Below are 20,354 nucleotides of genomic sequence, written 5' to 3'. Positions count from 1 at the left end.
TTGCGAGACATGCGTAACATTATTAAATAGATAAGCGAAAAGTTTTGTCTATTTTGTCGAACGATAATATGGTATAAGATACCATCCTAATTAACATCTAGGTAAAAACAAATTGGATATTGGCTCAAGATCGAACTAAATCAACCAGTTAAGGTCGTCTTTTTCTCGACATGCTGTTCTTTTATCTGTTGAAGTTCTTTATAGTCCCGGCACGCTCCTTTTGTTCTCAAATTAGGGACACCACTCATTTCTACTCGATCGTTAGGAAATCGATGAATGACGTACGTATCGATTGCAGTATTCGTTCTGATTTGAATAAGTGAGCCATAGTCACGAAGCAATAAGCCGCCAACTGACGCGCAGAAATTTCACTGCGACAGGCTCGCTCTTCAACGGCAGGAATAAGATCATCAAACGATTGACGCAACTTTCCACTTCGACTTTTCCGCGTTATCCGTCAATGCAAAAATGTTACACAGATTGTCCAAATTTTCCCACTATTAACTGTTACGCATTATTACATGAGTGAGGCCGCATTTTGGGTTGAACCACCTTCCACGAACTCGGAGACGTGTGTGTCTGCACTACGCGCGCGTCTTCAGCGGACTGAATTGGCTGTTGACCAACCAAAGCCCGAATTCAAACACAACTGCCCGTATCGGGTATCGTCGCGTGGTTCTACTAATCGTTCTTCGGCCAGCATATCACACTGTGGTTATTTTCATACGATATAGTTATAGGTAGGTAGCTAAATTATTCATTCAAAATGAACCAATCAATCGGCCTATTAATGGAACGGTCCATTGTTAGTATTTCCTTTTGGCGATGAGTTTACTATTTCCATTCACTTTGTTGGCATCACAGCCGGAGTGCTGTAACGATGAAATCAAACTAACCGGCAAGCGCTAATAGTGCGACAGTAAACAGGCGATATTGAACGATGTGCATCTTTGGTAAGTTGAATTTCTTCCTTCTCAAGGGGGAGTTACTACTTTCACATAACCAGAGCGGAAAACTCTACATCGTGACAAACTAATATTCACGATTAAAGCTGGGGAATGTTTTCATACTGTTCAGCATAACTTTGTTTCTTTCTTCACTTATCCACCAGGAAAAATCTAATTGCATTACACATATTTGTACCAGTAGATGTATACATATTCAGGGTTGTTACGGAGATCCTGAAATATTTTTCGCGACGACTAAAATCAAATCCGCGCCATTTTCGCGCGACCTGAAATCCATTCCGCACCAAATCCGCGCGACCGGAAACTAAATTCTAAGCAAATACACGTTAAATATCAATTTTGGATACCACAATTTACTGAACGTCTTCTTTTCGAGTTCGTTTCTACAATATTACTGATTTAATTTATGTTTTTTAACTTCAACTTTACAAATGTTTGTACCAAATTGAAAATAGGAGGAAATCGCAGTTAATATAACAACCCTTCTAGATGGCCTTTTTCACCACTAGAAGTACTGAGGCTAAATGAACAAGAACTAAACAGCCAAAACTATTTCAATAAACACCGCTTTTTAGATGAGATGATAGTTTTAGCATGTTTTGTTTCGTTATTATCAGTGTGTCAGGAATGTTCAGGCCAGATTTGAACATAATTGATTATAGATATAAACTTGGCAAATAATAAAAAATCTGTCGAAACCGCAATTTCTACTGAAGTAATAAATTATGCAACTTTGTTGTAATTATTGCTCATAAGACAAACTTGTGTTTTTAGGGAATTAGATCATACAACTTCGTTTAATCAATATAGCAATTATTTGAATTCGTATTAAGAATCAAATTACACTAAGGTTTTTTTACGTCGCTCCATGTACCGCGTGAAAAAAACCGCGTTATTTAAAAAAAAAACGACGTAAAAAAACTGCGCTCTTTTAAAAAAACGACGTAAAAAAAACCTATTGGGAGACTTGGAAAATTTTATATGTTGGTGCCTACTGGGGACTTAGAACATTTTTTTATGCCGGTGCCTACTGGGGACTTAGAAAATTTTAAATTGGGACTTATAATGGACGGGGCTTCTTCCTATTTGTTTGCTAGGTGTTGTTTGTAGGTCATAGTACGCTAGTATGGATCGTGATATGGAACATGGTTTTTGTGATATGAAACCAAGAATGTGTTCCGATCTATGCTCAAGCTCAATCTCCTGAAATAAGGCCTTGAGATCTATGAAATAAGGCCTTGAGATCTATAAAGATCTGTCCTCTTGTTTCAAATATGGTACATGCTCTGTGTGACTCATAGAACAGATTGTGTTCAAAGCCTAAGTTCTTGGGCATTCAAAAAAAAATCCGAAACAAGGCCTTCAGATCTACACGCGTAACCAAAGATCTGTCCGCCTGTTTCAAATATGGTACATGCTCTACGAGACTCATAGAATAGATTGTGTTTAAAGCATAAGTTCTTGGTCATCCAAAAAAATCCCGAAGTAAGGCCTTTAGATCTACACGCGTAATCAAAGATCTGTCCGCCTGTTTCAAATATGGTACATGCTCTGTGTGACTCATAGAACAGATTGTGTTCAAAGCCTAAGTTATTGGTCATCAAAAAAACGAAGCAAGGCCTCTAGATCTACACGCCTAACCAAAGATCTATCAGCCTGTCTCTGGATTCTGGAACCCATTTTGATGAGCTCAGCTCCGACACCATCCTTACCAGCTACTTTATTAGAACCGGTCTTTGATCCTTAACCTACACATTCTCTCATGAATCGGTCACCACCAGATCGCGCCTTTGAATATCGCCCATCACTATGCGGAAAAGAAGGCGAGGTACGCAGCGAGCAAGATAAATCGATCAGTTGAAGATAATTTGACGACCCTCTGTAAGGCTGGCGACGTGCATCTACTGACCGAACTGAATGTAGATGGATTTTGTGTACATACAATAATTTGTGAACTACGAAAAGACGAGTTGGGTGGCCTAGTGGCTACCGCTTCTGCCTTATAAGCAGGACGTCATGGGTTCATTTCCAGGTTCCATCGTTTCCGACTGTTTTTCTATCCAGGGTGTCTACTCATCTGTAGAAACAAAATTCCCTGATTTTTTCAGGTGTTTTACATTAAGTTCCAGGTAAAAACGTACGTTTGTTTTTTGATGTTAGCAGCAAAATAATCAATTCAAAAAGTAAATACTGCGGAAAATATTGTTTTGGTGGCCTCCGAAAAACAATGTTGTAAATTACTTAAGAAATTCCTCCAGGAATTTCTTCGCAAGTTTACCCAGAAATTGCTTCAGCCATTCAATCAAAATTCCTCCAGGAATCACATAGGAAATTCCTCTAGGTATTTCTTTGAAATTTTTTCCATAGATTCCATCGGAAAATCCTCCGGATATTAAGAATTGTCCTCCAGGATTTAATTTGAAAATTTATTTGCCAAAACTTTAGAAAACATCTCAAGGAATGCATTTGGCGATTGCTTTACATTTTTTTTAGTTCCTAGTTTCTTGTTCTAGGTGTTTGTTCCAAAATGAGGGGGTTAGAAGCAGAGGGGTGTAAGTGACATTTTGGTAAAAAATGAGTTGCCTACAGCAAAAAATTCTGTGTTTCTTGTTCTTTGCGGCAATATGTTGATATAGTTTGTACAATGTTTATCAAAAATGTGAAAATTCACAGAAAATTAGTATTTTTTTGCCTTTCATACGATTTGTATGGAACAAAAAAATATTGAAAAACTTTGCACTCATTTTTCTCAAAACTTATTTTTTGTCACTTACACCCCTTTGCGTTTGACCCCCTCAAATGTCTTGTGAAAATCCCTTGGAAATACCTTCATAAAATACTTTGTAGATTTCTTTAGATATTCTTCTGATTTTTTTTAGATTTTTTTTGGAAATTTGGTTAAGAATTCTTTCGAAAATTTCTTTGAGTTTTATTTCAGATTCAAAAGAATCTTAAGAAAACTTCTTAAAGAAATGTTCCGGAAATATGTTTGGGAATTTATTCAGGAAATTCTTTAGAATTTCTTACGAAAACTCCTTCATAAAAGGTGTTGATGCAAAAATATGAGATAGCTGGATCCATAACGTTAGGCATAATACCTTCTTTATGTCGTGGGCTGTTTTTGTGGCATTTTATGCTCAACATCCTTTATGCCTAACGTACTCATGCCTAACGTCCTTATAACTAAACCGTCTAAGACCAATTAAGTACTGTCCATTTAATTCCACCAGTACACCAGTTAAGAACTGGTGGAATTAAATGGACAGTACTTAATTGGTCTTAGACGGTTTAATACATTCCACTAAACGAGCTTAATATATTTTTCTGTCCTTATAACTGTTCGCGTGACCAACATCTAGTTTGTTCTAGTTTGTGACCAACATCTAGTATGCTTGAACCTAGCAGTCAAGGTACCGGAACTATAAGTGTCAAACGGCCAATCATAAATATCATGATAAACAACAACCTGATGCCATGCCCATACATTCAATTTTCATTCTCAACTTAAACACGATATTTATTACGATAAATAATCTTATCGTAATCTGAATAGGCTATTCAGCTTAATGAAGCATATTTTTGCAGAATAATTTGAAGGATTATCGGCTATTCTTTCAAGAATTCCTTTAGCAAAATTCCTTCACAAATCACTTTACAAATCGGGAATTTCTTAAAGAAACCATACGAAAAATCGTCCGGAAATTCGTTTTGAAATTCCTCCGGGAATTCTTTTCGGTTTTTATCTTGGAAATTCCTCCAGAAATAATTTACAAAATTGCTAATCTTTCTTATGAACACTGTTTTAGTGATTTCTTTGAAAAATTCCTTGGAAAACTGATACCCAAATTCCTTCGGAAGTTTCTCCAGGATTTTTTTTTAAATGCTAACTAATTTAGTATTTTTTAATATATTGCTAAAGAATTTCCGATCCATTAACGTTCACTACATTTTCAATAGATTTAATTGGTACATTTTCATCTTTTGAGAGAATTTCACTCATTATCAACGGGTATTGAAATCTCCCTGATTATGTCAGGAATTCCCTGATTATTCCAGGTATTTTCCAGGTGGAGAGAAATTCCCTGATAATTCCAGGTTTTCCAGGTTCTTCCAGGTAGTAGACACCCTGCCTATCTTAGCTGTTTCTGTGTTTCACGTTTTACCAAAACGATTCCTACTGTTATAATCTTCCACATTAACAATTCCAAAAACCTGACACACATGGGAGGTCGTCGCTGCATCTTTCTTAAGTAGGTGTTCAACATACCATCCTTCCCCTTCCTCAGCATTCGCTATGACGTGGCCAAGACAGATCTCGACGATTAGCCCCAAATCAATATCGGTGGTAACGGATGAATTTGAAAGTGCTACTCTTATACAATAGTCCAGGCTTGTATTTATATATATTACATATTTGAAAAAAGCCGATAGATCTTTGGTTACTCGTGTAGATGTAAAGGGCTTACTTTTTTGGATGACCAAGAACTTATGCTTTGAACACAGTCTATTATATGAACCACGAAGAGCATGTACCATATTTAAAACAGGCTGATAGATCTTTGGTTACGCGTGTAGATCTAAAGGCCTTACTTCAAGGATCTCTTGGACGACCAAGAACTTAGGCTTTGAACACAATCTATACAATGAGCCACATAGACCATGCAGCATATTGGAAACAGGGGGATAAATCCTTGTTTACACGTGTAGATCTGAAGGCCTTTACTTCGGGAATTTTTCGGATGACCAAGAATTTATGCTTTAACCACAATATATTCTATGAACCACACAGAGCATGTACCATATTTGAAACAGGCTTATAGATTTTTGGTTACGCATGTAGATCTAGAGGCTTCACTTCGGAAATTTTCTGGATGACCAAGAACTTATGCCTTGCTTCGGTACTTTTTTGGATGACCAATAACTTAGGCTTTGAACACAATCTATTCTATGAGTCACACAGAGCATGTACCATATTAGAAACAGGCGGACGGATCTTTGGTTACGCGTGTAGATCTAAAGGCCTTACTTCGAAAGTTTTCTGGATGACCAAGAACTTATGCTTTGAACACAATCTTTTCTATGAGTCACACAGAGCATGTGCCATATTTGAAACAGGCTGATAGATCTTTGGTTACGCGTGTCTAAAGATCTAAAGGCCTTACTTCGGATTTTTTTTGATGACCAATAACTTATGCTTTGAAAACAATCTATTCTATGAGTCACGCAAAGCATGTACCATATTTGAAACAGGCGGACGGATCTTTGGTTACGCGTGTAGATCTAAAGGCCTTGCTTCGGGATTTTTTGGAAGATCAATAACTTGTGCTTTGAACACAATCTATTCTATGAACCACACAGAGCATGCACCATATTTGAAACAGGCGGATAGATCTTTGGTTACGCGTGTAGATCTAAAGGCCTTGCTTCGGGATTTTTTGGATGACCAATAACTTAGGCTTTGAACACAATCTTTTCTATAAGTCACACAGAGCATGTACCGTATTTGAAACAGGCGGATAGATCTTTGGTTACGCGTGTAGATCTAAAGGCCTTGCTTCGGGATTTTTTGGATGACCAATAACTTAGGCTTTGAACACAATCTATTCTGTGAGTTACACAGAGCATGTACCATATTTGAAACAGGCGGACGGATCTTTGGTTACGCGTGTAGATCTAAAGGCCTTGCTTCGGGATTTTTTTGGAAGATCAATAACTTATGCTTTGAACACAATCTATTCTATGAACCACACAAAGCATGCACCATATTTGAAACAGGCGGATAGATCTTTGGTTACGCGTGTAGATCTAAAGGCCTTGCTTCGGGATTTTTTGGATGACCAATAACTTAGGCTTTGATCACAATCTTTTCTATGAGTCACACAGAGCATGAACCGTATTTGAAACAGGTGGACAGATCTTTGGTAACGCGTGTAGATCTAAGGTCTTGCTTCGGTTTTTTTTTTGGATGACCAAGAATTTAGGCTTTGAACACAATCTATTCTATGAGTCACACAGAGCATGTACCATATTTGAAACAGGCGGACGGATCTTTGGTTACGCGTGTAGATCTAAAGGCCTTGCTTCGGGATTTTTTTGGATGATCAATAACTTAGGCTTGGAACACAATCTATTCTACTAGCGTAATATGACCTGCAAACAACACCTAGCGAACAAATAGGAAGACGGGGACGGGGCCATTATAAGTCCCAATTTAAGTCCCCAGTAGGCACTGGCATAAAAAAATCTTCTAAGTCCCCAGTAGGCACCAACATATAAAATTTTCTAAGTACCCCAATATGTTTTTTACGTCGTTTTTTAAAATAGCGCGGTTTTTTTAAATAATGCGTTTTTTTTTACGTCGGTACCGCGTAAAAAAAACTTCAGTGTATACAAAATTTTTCGTTGTTGCTCAAGCTCCGTTGATTTGCAACTCGGAATCCTGAGTATGAAGCGTAAGTTTATTCGAAAATTTCAGAGGATAATTTTCGGAAATTTCAGCAGAATTTTCTTTTGGGAATGTTGTAGAAAAAATTGCGTAAACTCCAGCGAACATTGGTTAGTAATTTATGCGGAAAGTACTGCTTTAATTCTTGTGACAAGTTTCTTTAGGAGCTCATGTAGTAAATTTCGACAATTGATATTTTTAGCGCCAATTTATTCGCATTTCTTTTGGCAGGAATTCCTGTGTCGTTTATTATTAGAACTTCAGCTAAAATCTGCGAGAAAATTTGCGAAAAATCGTGCAGAATTTCATTGTTCATGGGCAGATTCATCCCAGAAATTAAACATGACGCATACAAAACATGTCTGTTGAAGGATATGAAGACCCGTTTTTTTATCCCGGCAACTTCGTCGTAATTCTGAGATATTTGTCAGATTCTGATTGATTATTCCTTTTACGATGAACCACATAGCATGATATATCATATCATTGTTCGAAAGTTTTTTCGTCAGGAATTCTCATATGTGTAGTGTCAAACATTTTATTGCTTTCATAGCATTCATCTAGAACGAATGAGGGTTTTAAAACAATAGAAAAAAAACACAATAATTTCGATTTTATGCAGATGCCTCATTTTAATAAATGCTTTCGTATAAATTCGTTCAAACATTAAAATGTGATTTTCAAAAGGTATTTTTGAAAAAAAATCGCTATTATTTCTGTAGCATTATTTGCGAAACTTTTTAGAAATATTTCTTGGTGTACTGTCCAAAGGAATTGCTGTAAAAATCCGCAGGAATGCCGCCTTGAATTTACAGAAAAAATCCGGAAGGTTATCCACAAGAACGCACCACAGAATGTCTGCAGATATTTTCAAAACGATTTCCACAGGGATTCAAGGAGGAAATTTCTAATGTGTTTCCGAAAGAGTTTTTGCAATGATTTCCAGAAAAATTTCCGCAAGAATTCACGTTGCGATTTCCTTCGAATTTCCTGTAGCAATGGTCACACGAATTTCTGTAAAAAAATCCTCAAAAACTGCGCAATAGGCCACCAATTAATTTCTACAAGAATTGCTCAAGAGTGTAATAATGGATTCAAACAGGATTTGTTAATATTCGAAAAATAATGTGAGTAATTAACTTCACACGTTAATTTTGTTCTCAAGAACGAAAATAAAGACTATCTAAAAAAAAATAATAACCATCTAATAAAACTAATTTTAAATTAAACGTCCTTAGATTCAGCATTTTATTTAGTAAATTTTCACCTGAAACTAAATCCGCGCGAAACCCTAAAATCGTTATTCAAATCCGCGCCAAATCCGCGAAAATCGCGTGGTCGTAACAACCCTGCATGTTGTCCCTTTGATATCAGCTGATAACTATACTCCATTGCACAGTGACGTCACGCACGACTTTTGACAGGTACTGGTCCTGTTGTTTACAGACGACTTTATTTTAATTTTGAGATACTTCCTATCATTTCCTTTGGATTTTCTGATCGATAATTACTAAACTTATCGATAATTACCAATATTTGAATGCGGAATGTACATGAATGTCTTCAACATCGTGAAATACGCAGATTTAATTTGGATAAAAAAAAAATTCTAAGTCCGAAACGTAAACAACAGGACCAGCACCTGTCAAAATAGTGAGGTTAGGTTTGCCGCGCGCAATGACCTATTATCAGTTATAGCCAACTACGAAATCGTATCGTAATTATTTAACCTGTGGTTGGAACTCAAAATGTCCCTATAGCCGGATATATCCCGGGGGTTCACTTGGCCAAATGCGGTCAAAGTGGCCATTTTTTGGGATTTTTTGAGATTTGTCGAATGAAACGAGATAATTTTTCTCAATTTCACACAAAATGATTGTCACTATTTCCAGGTATCATGTATTAGAGCTCAAAATTAATCAAAACTTATTTTTTTTCCTTTCTACACAGTATAAAAATGTTACAGCATATATGATGTAACAAAAATGCGACTCATTTTTCCATATTACTTTTGAAAATTACAGGTCGTCGTTACTATGCAGCTTGTATTCAATATTGCTTACAAGAAAAAGTTGGATGTAAAATTAGAGGCTTATTGAACACAAAAATTTTCGTTCAAATATTTCCATAGCGTGTAATTTTCAGAATTTTTAACTGTGTAGCTTTTCCAATTACCAGTATTTATTTGATATTCTGTTGATATTTGCCTTTGGTTCCCAAGCCATCTAACTTGCCGTCGTATGGTGAAGTTCTTCGTAAGTTCATGTTTCATTTGCGAGCTGAAAAACAAACTGCTAAACAAAGTTCGCAAATAACAACAGAAGCATTGATAGGTGGTATGAAAAGGAAAACTAAATTAATCAAGTGATTGGTAATAGGTCAGTTGGATTTAAAATTTTGCGTTACCATAAAAATTGAAGAGAGCTATAGAAAAATAGGCTGCTCATGTCGACGACTGAATTTAAGAAGAGGCAATACTTTTTTGATTCGATGGGAGATTTGTTCGACATCGGCAAGAAGTGTGAACCGAAGAACAAGTTGGAAAAGCAATCAAGAAACGAATACACGGCGACCCACAGATACTATTTCATGCATTGACTTTGAGGAGGCAGATGAGAATCCTGTAGATACAAATGAACCGTAACTTACAGAAACTATCTCGACCAGTATGTTTGCGTAACGTCCGGTTTTTAAATTCGATGAAAAATTGTTTCCGCCATAAGACATTTTTTTGAAGTCCCAAAACAGTCGATTTTTTTAAAATTAATTCTCAAAGTTTCATGCATTTTGAGTCCGTTGGCATCAAAAAACAAAAAAATTATATCCCCCCTGTGAGAAAAGAAAAATTTTGATTAATTTTGAGCAACCCTAAATCATTTCCGATTTAGCTCCAATTTTGCATAGGGGGATATTTTTGGCTACGGAAACGTTTGTGCATCGTCCGGTGTGTTACCGAATATAGTAACAATGGACGAACCATCGGCATACTTGCGTAACATGTATATACATAGGAAACAATATGGAGGCGTTTCACCTATTTCATAGTTAAAGTGTACCCACTGGTCTCCACTCCACTCCACTCTCCACTCCACTCCCTTCGACAAACCGCCCACGTGTCCAACATTTCAGTCTCGTCGGCTGCCGGCCCCTGAAGGCCGTGAAAGTGCATTAGGAAGAATCTCAAGCCACCGTCTACGTGTCCAACACTCCAGAACACTGGCAGCATCCTCGTGGAGATCACGTTGCAGATCACTGGCGTGATCCCTGTGAAGCCGAGAAATATCTTCGACAAACCGCCTATGTGTTCAACGCTGTAGATCGCTGGCTGCGTTCCCCAAAAAGAGGACTAGGAAAAAAATCTCAGACTAAGCTTCCACTTGCACGAAGTGTCCAACGCTTTACAGCTGACCGTGTCGCCTACCCTGCACCTCCACGGAGCCGGAAAGACGACACAACGAGTCATCGAGCCCCTCCCTCCCACGTGTCCAAGACTACATCCTCGTCAGCAACCTATCCAGAGGGATCTGGAGAAGCATTTATTTATTTATCATCAGACTAAGGCCGGAGTGGCCTGTGCTGCACATAAAAGACTACTCCATTCAGCTCGCTCGGTTCGCCAAATGGCTTGCACTTCGCCAACCCACGCAGTCTGCGGAGGAGGTCCGCAGAGTCGTCCTCCACCTGATCAATCCACCTTGCCTGCTGTGCACCTCGCCTTCTTGTTCCCCAGTCGGATCGTTGTCGAGAACCATTTTCTTACCGGATTACTGTCCGACATTCTGGCTACGTGCCCGCCCCACCGCAGTCTTCCGATTTTCGCGGTGTGAACGATGGATGGTTCTCCCAACAGCTGCTGCAACTCGTGGTTCATTCGCCTCCTCCACCACGTACCGTCGCCGTCACAACCCACTATAGATGGTACGCAACACTTCTCTTTCTGAAAACTCCCTAGTGCGCGTTGGTCCTCTGAGCATCGTCCAGGTCTCGTGTCCGTAGAGAACCACCGGTCTTATAAGCGTTTCAGCTCGGTATGAATAGTCAGTTTGGTACGGCGGCGAACTCTATTCGATCAGGCGTCTTGCGGAGTCTAAAGTACGTACGATTTCCAGCCACCATGTCGTCTCCGAATTTCTCTGCTGGTATCGTTATCTGGCGGTCACCTGAAAAGTATGGATAATGAATGCCTATTCAACTACCTCGATTTCGTCACCACCGATACAAACTCGTGGTGGGTGTGCTAGCGACATTGACCTCTCTTCGAGCCTCTTCCTATCATGTACTTCTGTCTTCGACGTGTTGATGATACTAGTTCAATCCGTTTAGCTTCCGGCTTTTCAGTCTGATGTAGGCTTCCTCCATCCTCTCAAACGTGCCATGATATCAATGTCGTCGGCGAAACCAAATAACTGGACGGACTTCGTGAAAATCGTACCACTCGTGTCCAATCCCTGCCCTTCGTATTACTCCTCCAAAGCGATGCTTGAATAGCTGAACACGAAAGACCATCACCTTGCTGTAACCTCTACGGGTTTCGAAGGGACTCGAGAATGCCCCCTGAAACTCGAACTACGCACACTCACCCGATCCATCGTCGCCTTGATCAACCGTATCAGTTTATCCGGAAATCCGTTTTCGTGCATTAGCTGCCCTGGAGAAGCTTATAGTCGCCTCAAACTGCCAACCACTGTCAGCCAGCAGCCAGCAATCCACTTTCCGCGGAGCAGAGGAGAAGCTCCTTCAAACCCCGTCGTAGGAATCACCGTTGAGCTCCCAGGTATCGTCAAAACACCTGAGCAAATGGACAATGTCGATCAACTCCTGTAAAGGCCGCAATACCTTCCTTTCCTCCCACTAACCCAAAACCCAGAATATCAAATGGTAAACAAAATATAATTAAGAAATGTATCTTTAAATCTTGGTTCATTAAAACGCTATCCCTATGTGCATGCAATTGCGTCGAACTCTCGTTGTATTGTCCACCTCTCTAGTTTGGGACGTGTGGACGTCCACTACATAGACGGCGGACGTCACTGGCAGTTACAGGTGTAAAAATTCAATGGAAAAAAAAATTAATCACCTGCAAAAAATTCTCTCAAAACTGTTCCAAGAGAAAAAAATAGATATCTCTCAATTTTTTTTTAAATAACATCAGATCTCGACGTTTCATGTATTCTAGAGTTATTTTGCATAAAAAACAATAATTCGATTTTTGACTTTTCCTTTGGCCCCCCTTGGAATTTTTTTTAATGGGTTAAAATTTAAAACTTTTGATGAATTTTAGGCACCCCTAAATCAAGTCCGATTAAGCTCAAATTTTGCATGGGATCATATTCTGGGGTAATGAAACTTTTGAGCAATTTCGTTTTTTGAAATTCGAAAATGTCATTTTCATCGGCACCCTATTGATTACGTTTGAAGCCGCCGAGGGCCAAAAATAGAACCATTCTGATCCAGGCAATATGGGTATTAAACTTCATGAATTTAAAGTGGCATTGCGAATAAGACGTTTTTGGTCTTCCTTTCCAAGTCAACTATGGCCACTTTGTAGCCGGTTCCGGAAGACCTGGTGGACCCAAATAGCTACCAAATGGAATTCCAATTTGCAGAACCAGGCAATATGGATATCAAACTTCATGAATTTCAAATGGCATTCCGAATAAGATATTTGTGGTCTTCCTTTCATGTCAACTGGCAACATTGTAGCCGGTTCCAGAAGTCCCTGAGGGACCCGGGATAGCGACCATAAATGGAATCATTCCGGCCCGTGCAGTATGGGTATCAAACTTTCAAATGGCATTGCGAATATGACATTTTTGGCCTTCCCTTCAACTCATCTGGCCAGTTTGTAGCCGATTCCAAAAGTCCCTGGGGGACCTGGGATAGCGGCCAAAAATGTATTAAACTTCTTTAATTTTTCATGAAAATCACCGAGGGACTTCTGGAACCGGTTACAAAGTGGCCAGCTGACTCGAAAGGAAGAACATAAATGTCATGTTCGCAATGCCATTTGAAATTCATGAAGTTTGATACCCATATAGCCTGGTTCGCACTGATACCATTTATGGCCGCTCTCCCGGGTCTCCCAGATTCTTCTGGAATTTGCTACAAAGAGGAAAGATGACATGAAAGGATAACAAAAAATGTAATATTCGCAAAGTCCTATGAAAATTACGGAAGTTTGATGCCCATATTGCCTGGTCCGGACTAATTCCAGGTACAGTGGCCGCATCCCAGATCCCCAGGGACTTCCAAAATCGGCTACAAAAGTGGCCCAATTACGAAAATAGAAGTTACGTCATCATAATTGCCAATGCCATTTAGAAATTGAAGTTTAATATCCATATTGCTTGGCGGATCAAGAATGGTTGGTTTATTTTTACACTTCCCTCGATGGCTTTATTCGTAATCAATCGGTTGGCCACAATCCGACCTTTCGAAGCACTCTTCTACTCTAATACATGATGCCTGGAAATAGTGACATTCATTTTGTGTGAAATTAAGGAAAATTATCTCGTTTCATTCGACAAATCTAATTGGTCTAAATGGTCCCAAAAAATGGCCAATTTGCTCGCATTTGACCCGGTGATCCCCCGGAATAACTCCGACCACAGAGAGATTCTAACAACATGTTCCCGGAAACTAGAAACCTGTACGAGTCTAGTACAGCATGCAACGTACCCACACCAGTCAAGCAGTTTGACGAACATTGGCTCTTCGCCCAAGAAAACGCTTCGGTTGCTGCTTTGTTTGAGCGTGTGTGAAGTTGTTCGAACAACCATTTGACAGTTGGTGGCTCGAGTTGGAAAAAATTAAACGGTTTGATTTTGGTTTGAGTTGTCGGGGTGGAGTCCAAGGTTCGCCGAACATGTTTGAGCATTTATGTAGTGAAGTTGCACAAACTCCCTACATATTTTTTGGATGGTTTGGTGCTCAAGTTGGCGCTTCAAGTCGTTCGTGTGTGTGATATTGTTGGTCGAATAAATTGATTGTTTCGTGCCCGCTGTTGTTGGGAAAAGCTTAATGGATGTTTGAATAAACCAGGGAAGTGGAAGTCAATGTTGGTCGAACTATAATGACCGTGTGCACGTTTCCATAATGCTGGAAAAATAAAAGCCGTCAAATCCGTCAAATATTCGATGAGCAGTGGCATTTTTTATTTGACTTTTTTCACTTGGGCCTATAATACAGGTTTGAGTAGCAACCATTGATATGTGCAGTCAGTCCTAAGCTAAAGCTAAGCCAAGCTTGGGCCTATAATACATGTTTTAATAATCTCAACAAAAGCAACCCTGTACGGCTTCACATTCGACCCCAGTTTGTTGGCTCCACCACAAGTCCTTTTTCATTTCCCTACCGGAATACAACCCTGTAAACAAATGTTGAAAACTTACAGTCACTCCACGATGGTCAAGTCAGTGGAGTGAACCTGTTCCATTCCTACTCGTAACTTACAAAGTCAAACGAGGTTCAGCGAGCAGTTTGAACACTTGGGCAAAACATTTGCAGCCCTGAATGCTTAACGCTCACCCACACAGATGTTACCAGGTTAGAGCAAACATTAGGGGTGTAGAAAGAAAACATAAACGTCAATAAAAAAAAATATATAATCATGGCTTTTGTATAAGACAAAACTTATAAAAGCTATGTTCTATCTCCACTAAAGACCTCTTTGGTGCCAGTTTGCATCAAAACGGAATAAGTAGTGTGTATGATTAACTTTACAATAGTTTGAGGTTTGAAATCCTCACTTTGGTGTTAAATTTTATAATTTCAGTGTTATTTTTCTTTAAAATCTAGAAACATAATGACCAAAACAGAGAGAAACAAACAAATTAAAAATCATTGTTAGTAACGATAAAGCAAAAAGTCTGTAAAACTATGGTTAGTGTTAAAATTGGAGTTTGTGTTAGTAAAACTTAAAGCTAATATGTTAAAATTTTGATTTATCACATTAATTGGCCTAGAGACGAAAAACAATTACCAGTAGAAACAAACAGAAGGAACAAAGAAAAGGTAAATAAGAACAATGAAAAGTGAAGAAGGAAGTGAGGTTAGGGTGTAGGGACATCACAGGTACTAATGGTGTGTGAATAGGTCCACAAAGGGCCTTTTCTTTCGTCGTTTTTTCCTAGGGCCAGTGAATTCCGCAAGGCCAGAACAACGAGTCCTGCAACGAGAAGATCTGAGGCCAAGCCACCCACAATCGCCATCTTGTTCGTCCGGCGTGTGGAAATAGGCGTCGCTCCTCGTGGCGTGAATATTCGGAAAACCAATCCAAGCTAATCAACAACAGCCAATCATACTGGCAATCGTCGACTATTTTCCCGAAAGATCGCCCGGTCATCCCGCTGGCAAATGCTGGCAACTGATCAGTCGCATCAACAGACCGACCATTCCGACCACAATTTCCGCAAGATGCTGCATCGAATCGGCTAATTAAAACCCTGCATTGGCCACTGCCAACGACTTGGACACGATGGATTCTATCTGGCAGTAAAGTTGTGCTGAATCATTATCAGACGACTAATGATTTGCCATTTCATCATCAACCGAAAAGGCTTTTCACGGCGTGAAAACAGTGAGGCGAAGTTGTCGCCGGCGTGACAACTTCTCAAATTATGTACTCAAACGATAATAAACATACAGTTTTTCCATTCAAACATTAATCTTTACTATGATCAGCCTGGTTGTCCAACAAGTCCGATTATATCTTCTAGTTGGCGTTATGGGTTTCCATGGTGACGTAAGGAGGGGAAAAGTGCTGTCAAAATGTAACGGTAAGTGCTTCAAATCAAGATATAACTGAATTTTCAAACGATTCTTAATCGCTAGCGAGTTTTTATCACTCTTGATAATTTAAAAGTAGGATCGCACGGGTGAGTTTGATCATCCTCGATTTTTGAAAATTTGATTTTTCCCAACCCTGCTATCTGGCAATTACTGGTCGAGCATCGCCCATCTCCCCGACATCCGCCGGCTGGCCAATGTCGTCCGTCAACTTCTACCACTTCCAAGGATCCGTGATCACGCAACAATCAAAACAACATACATACAGCAACTCAATTCAAAGTACCTCATGCTGACGTCATGATGAGATAATAAACCCTCTCTGTTAGCTAATCTAGATTCAGTAGTAGCGATTTATTGTAAGAGACTAGCCCTGGTTTATAGACTTTTTCACCATTTGTTGCTCTTGTTCGTTTTAACCAGGTTCGCTAAAGGAACCGTTTCAAGCCTCGCCTTCTTATGAAATGACGTGAAATAAGTGCGGCTTTTGTACCCTAATAGCTTCCACCCTATTTTACTCCTGGACAAAAGAACAGTCCCCTGGGTATGTGCATGTCCTTTATCACTAGTTCCTGCTTCCAATTAGAGTTAAATTAAAGGTTCATGCTATGGGGAAGAATATTCATTCAACGACCCTCAGATTTACCTAGCACCCGTTGAGCAAGCGAGTTACAAGGTTGAAACTTTGCATATCTGTCACATAATACTGGCCACGATTAGAGATGTAATAAAATCCCGATTAATCGATTAGTAACTAATCGATTACCTTGAATCGATTAATCATTGAGAAGTAATCGATTCAAAATTAATGGATTATGACAACGATGAAATGATTAATCGAAGTAATCGAATATCGATTAATTTGCGACATCTCTAGGCACGATGGCCGGCTTGGCTGCCGGAGGATAAAAAGTACCAAGAAGAGCAAATAAAAGTAACATAAGTTTGGTAAAAAGAAGAAGAAAAGCAGAAGAAGTAAAAGCAAATGATGACAACAAGGTCCTGCAGGACCCATGGGTCCACCCGAATTGAAAACATGATCTTTGAGCAACAGTCGCCTCTCTACATCCCGATAGTGAAAGGACCATCGAGATAAGGAGAGATCGAGGAATGGAAGGATAATTGAAATGGGTATTGGATCGAAAAAATATGATTAATTTATCTACTAGTCACTATTCTTTGAATGTACATATCTATTAAAATAGTTTAGAAAATTTAATTTTAAAATAAAGCACAACATCCTTTTATGACTGCCTTTGTCATGCAAAATTGATCAAAAGAAACCCACGATTCTTTCCATTTGATTGCCTGGGAAAGTAGAAAAAGGCGCTTTGTTTCTCTCTGTCCTTATGACGATCACGATTTTTTCAGTAATGCCCTCCCATTGGCGTACCCGTTCTGCACATCTAAAACGTCTTTTTATCAACAGGAGTCGCTTTTTACCGCATTTTTTACGCGGATTTCTTAAAAAGCTTTTTTCAAAATTGTCAGGAAAAAACGCGAAAAATCGATTTTCGATGAAGTCTGGATGGTTTTTGGATTTACACGGTTTTGACTTACGCGGAATGTATCCCCCGCGTAAAAAACGACTTCAGTGTACTCTCACTCATGTTTTACTAAAATCATGAAATAATTCTTCACAGTAAGTACCCATCTAGAATTAATTACCGGATCAGCCGTCGAGGCATTTTCTACAACACACTGGGGTCGCTTTTCGTACACCCTTTCTTTACGCGGGTTCGTTTTTACGTGTTAGATTTTAGAATTTAAAAGCAGTTTACTTGCCGATTTCCAGAATCCACACGGTTTTCAAAAAGGTCAGGAACTTAAGCTGAGCAAACGACAAATTTTTTTTCGATGAAATTGTTGTTAACGTGAATTTTGGGATCTACGCGGTTCGTATCCCCCGCTTAAAAACCGACACCAGTGTAATAGCTTATATGGCAGATGTTGACTTGCATAGCAAATGGCAAATATTGTCTATCCGGAACAAAGTTAGAACGCTTTTTATACCGAAGTTGGATTTTTCTCCACATGAGCAACTTTCCCAACTTCCAGAAGTGAGTGCTGCATGGATTCGACTAAAGATTACGCTAAACAACGCATCAATTAGTTTGACAGATAAAACGGAATAAAGTTCAGTTCGGAAGTCCCGACTTCCGAATTCAAAGTTGAAATTAGTACCTGCTATGCCGACAATAGCGTTGTGAACTGCCCATGCAGAACCGCCCTTCCAAAGGAGGGAGGGGTTTCAAACCACCACAGAAACTTTTCTTGCCTTCAAAAACCTCCACATGCCAGACTCATTTACTTGATTAGTTCTTGAGTTATGTTGACATTTTGTATGGGAGTCCCCCACCCTCCCTTCTTTTTTGCGGGGTTTTACAAAAAAGTCTAAAAACTCAAGAAAAAAAGCAAAAAAATAGATTCTCGCGGTTTCTTCAATTTTCGCGTTTTTTTTACGCGGATTTAGGGATTTGATTTACGCGTTTTTGCCCAATCGGTACATATTCCCCGCGTAAAAACCGACTCCAGTGTAGATTTAGAAACTCGATGAACATAGGAATACACAAAATGTGGGAGATTTAATTATGATGGGAGGAAACCAGTGGTTGCAGAATTCGGCCTGAATTGATAATGATAGACGAGCACAAGCTACGAAAGCAAGTTTATCGTAACATGATAGGCGAGAGCTAAAAATACAGAATCGGAGAAGCAGCCCTTATCGACAGAAGAAAACGCTTCGTCGCTTCGTTTTAGCTCATAGATACAAAATATATCTTCCATTAAATCTATTACTACGTGATTGCCTAGAGATAATAAGAGAGAGATTATTTTCATTTCCTTCTGGATTTAATGCCTTCGGTGGGACTCAATCTCACAATTGACTATCATACTGATTCATTGCTTATGTAAAACACTAAATTCACTACTGAGTATGGTGAGTGGATTTTTAAGTTTGCATGCCACATATATTCAAAGTAATCAAAGAGTTTCGTCTTTAACTGATCCTCTTCCTCCATGGACAATCTCAAGCATACCAAGCGCAGCTATACATTCTTCTGAATGCGGCTAGCCGATGGGTGGTCAAATGTACTCGATCACTGCTCAATTGCAAGTCGCTGTAAAATATGCAACACAAGGTCAATTCTTTTGCAATAAGACCATGCTTTATAAGTGAAACAATGAGGTGGGTGCACGTACACTGTGTTATGCAGAATGAATTTAGTCTTGAAGTATGGAAAGTAACACCTTCTTATCCTTCTAGACTTTTTGCGTATGGCAAAATATTACACTTGAACTTCTATGCCTAGAACAGGGTATCCACAGAAAAGCAATAATTAGAAACTTATCCAAAAATTCATGGAAGTGGTCATTAAGGTCATTACTAATAAGTCATTAAAAGTTTAATTTGATCTACATTTTACTGTGACCATCTTATATCTTTATTCAGGCAGTAGACTGGAATTAGTAAGTCTAGTAAGTATAGTGAAATGATTTATAAAAGGTAGGTATATTACACTTCGTTGATGATCAAGAAAAAAAATGTATGCAGTACGTTGTTTATGGACGAGTGTAAGATGTTTTGATATGAAAAAATAAACACTTACCGAATCTGCCGAAATAATTTACACCAACTATACTTATATTGCACTGACTATTTTATTCCCTTGCCAGGCAAGGATTGTTACAATTGATTAAATCCGCAGCAATTTAATTTAATGAGCAGCAAAACTTTTTCAAAATCTCTAATTCTGATAGAATTTTTCAACTTACATGCCAGCAACAGCAACGCATGGAGAAAGCAACCGGACAAACATGCAGTAGAAAACTTGTGCAAAATGAAATGTCAAAATCATCTGTTAGCGGCGGTGTAATTCAAAACACCGCATTATATGGCTGCGTACTTTACCGTGGACTCACGGTAATCTGATTTGGTCTAAATCATAAATAATTTTAATTTCACCCAGACCATTTTTTTCGCTGGATACCAGCATTAGATTTTGCTGGATTTTGCCAAGCTGTAGAACCAGCAATCCATCCAGCAAAAATTATAAAAATACATAAATTCACTGACATGACATACGCAACTGTATTTTCAGTAATTTTTATAATGGTTTGCTGGACGATCAGTAAAACCAAAATAACTTGCT

At 38.9% G+C, this 20,354-nt stretch overlaps 1 protein-coding gene across 2 annotated transcripts in view; it reads right to left on the bottom strand.

Annotated features, from left to right (window-relative positions):
* Nucleotides 1–20,007, bottom strand: part of LOC134227942 (nardilysin) — an 87,469-nt gene extending 67,462 nt beyond the window's left edge. The window contains exon 1 of one of the 2 annotated variants that reach the window (XM_062709654.1): nucleotides 19,812–20,007. Coding sequence is in view for 1 of the 2 variants with exons in the window: in XM_062709653.1 (XP_062565637.1) it covers nucleotides 522–537 (16 nt within the window). In the remaining variant the exon portion in view is untranslated. Of the gene's footprint in view, nucleotides 1–521; nucleotides 668–19,811 lie in introns of those variants that run through there. The other variant, XM_062709653.1, reaches the window with a different exon arrangement.
* Between the last annotated feature and the right edge of the window lie 347 nt (nucleotides 20,008–20,354).

The sequence above is a fragment of the Armigeres subalbatus genome, chromosome 3 (assembly GCF_024139115.2).
Source record: "Armigeres subalbatus isolate Guangzhou_Male chromosome 3, GZ_Asu_2, whole genome shotgun sequence".
Classification (NCBI taxonomy): Eukaryota; Metazoa; Arthropoda; class Insecta; order Diptera; family Culicidae; genus Armigeres; species Armigeres subalbatus.
This window is presented reverse-complemented; position numbering and strand designations above follow the sequence as displayed.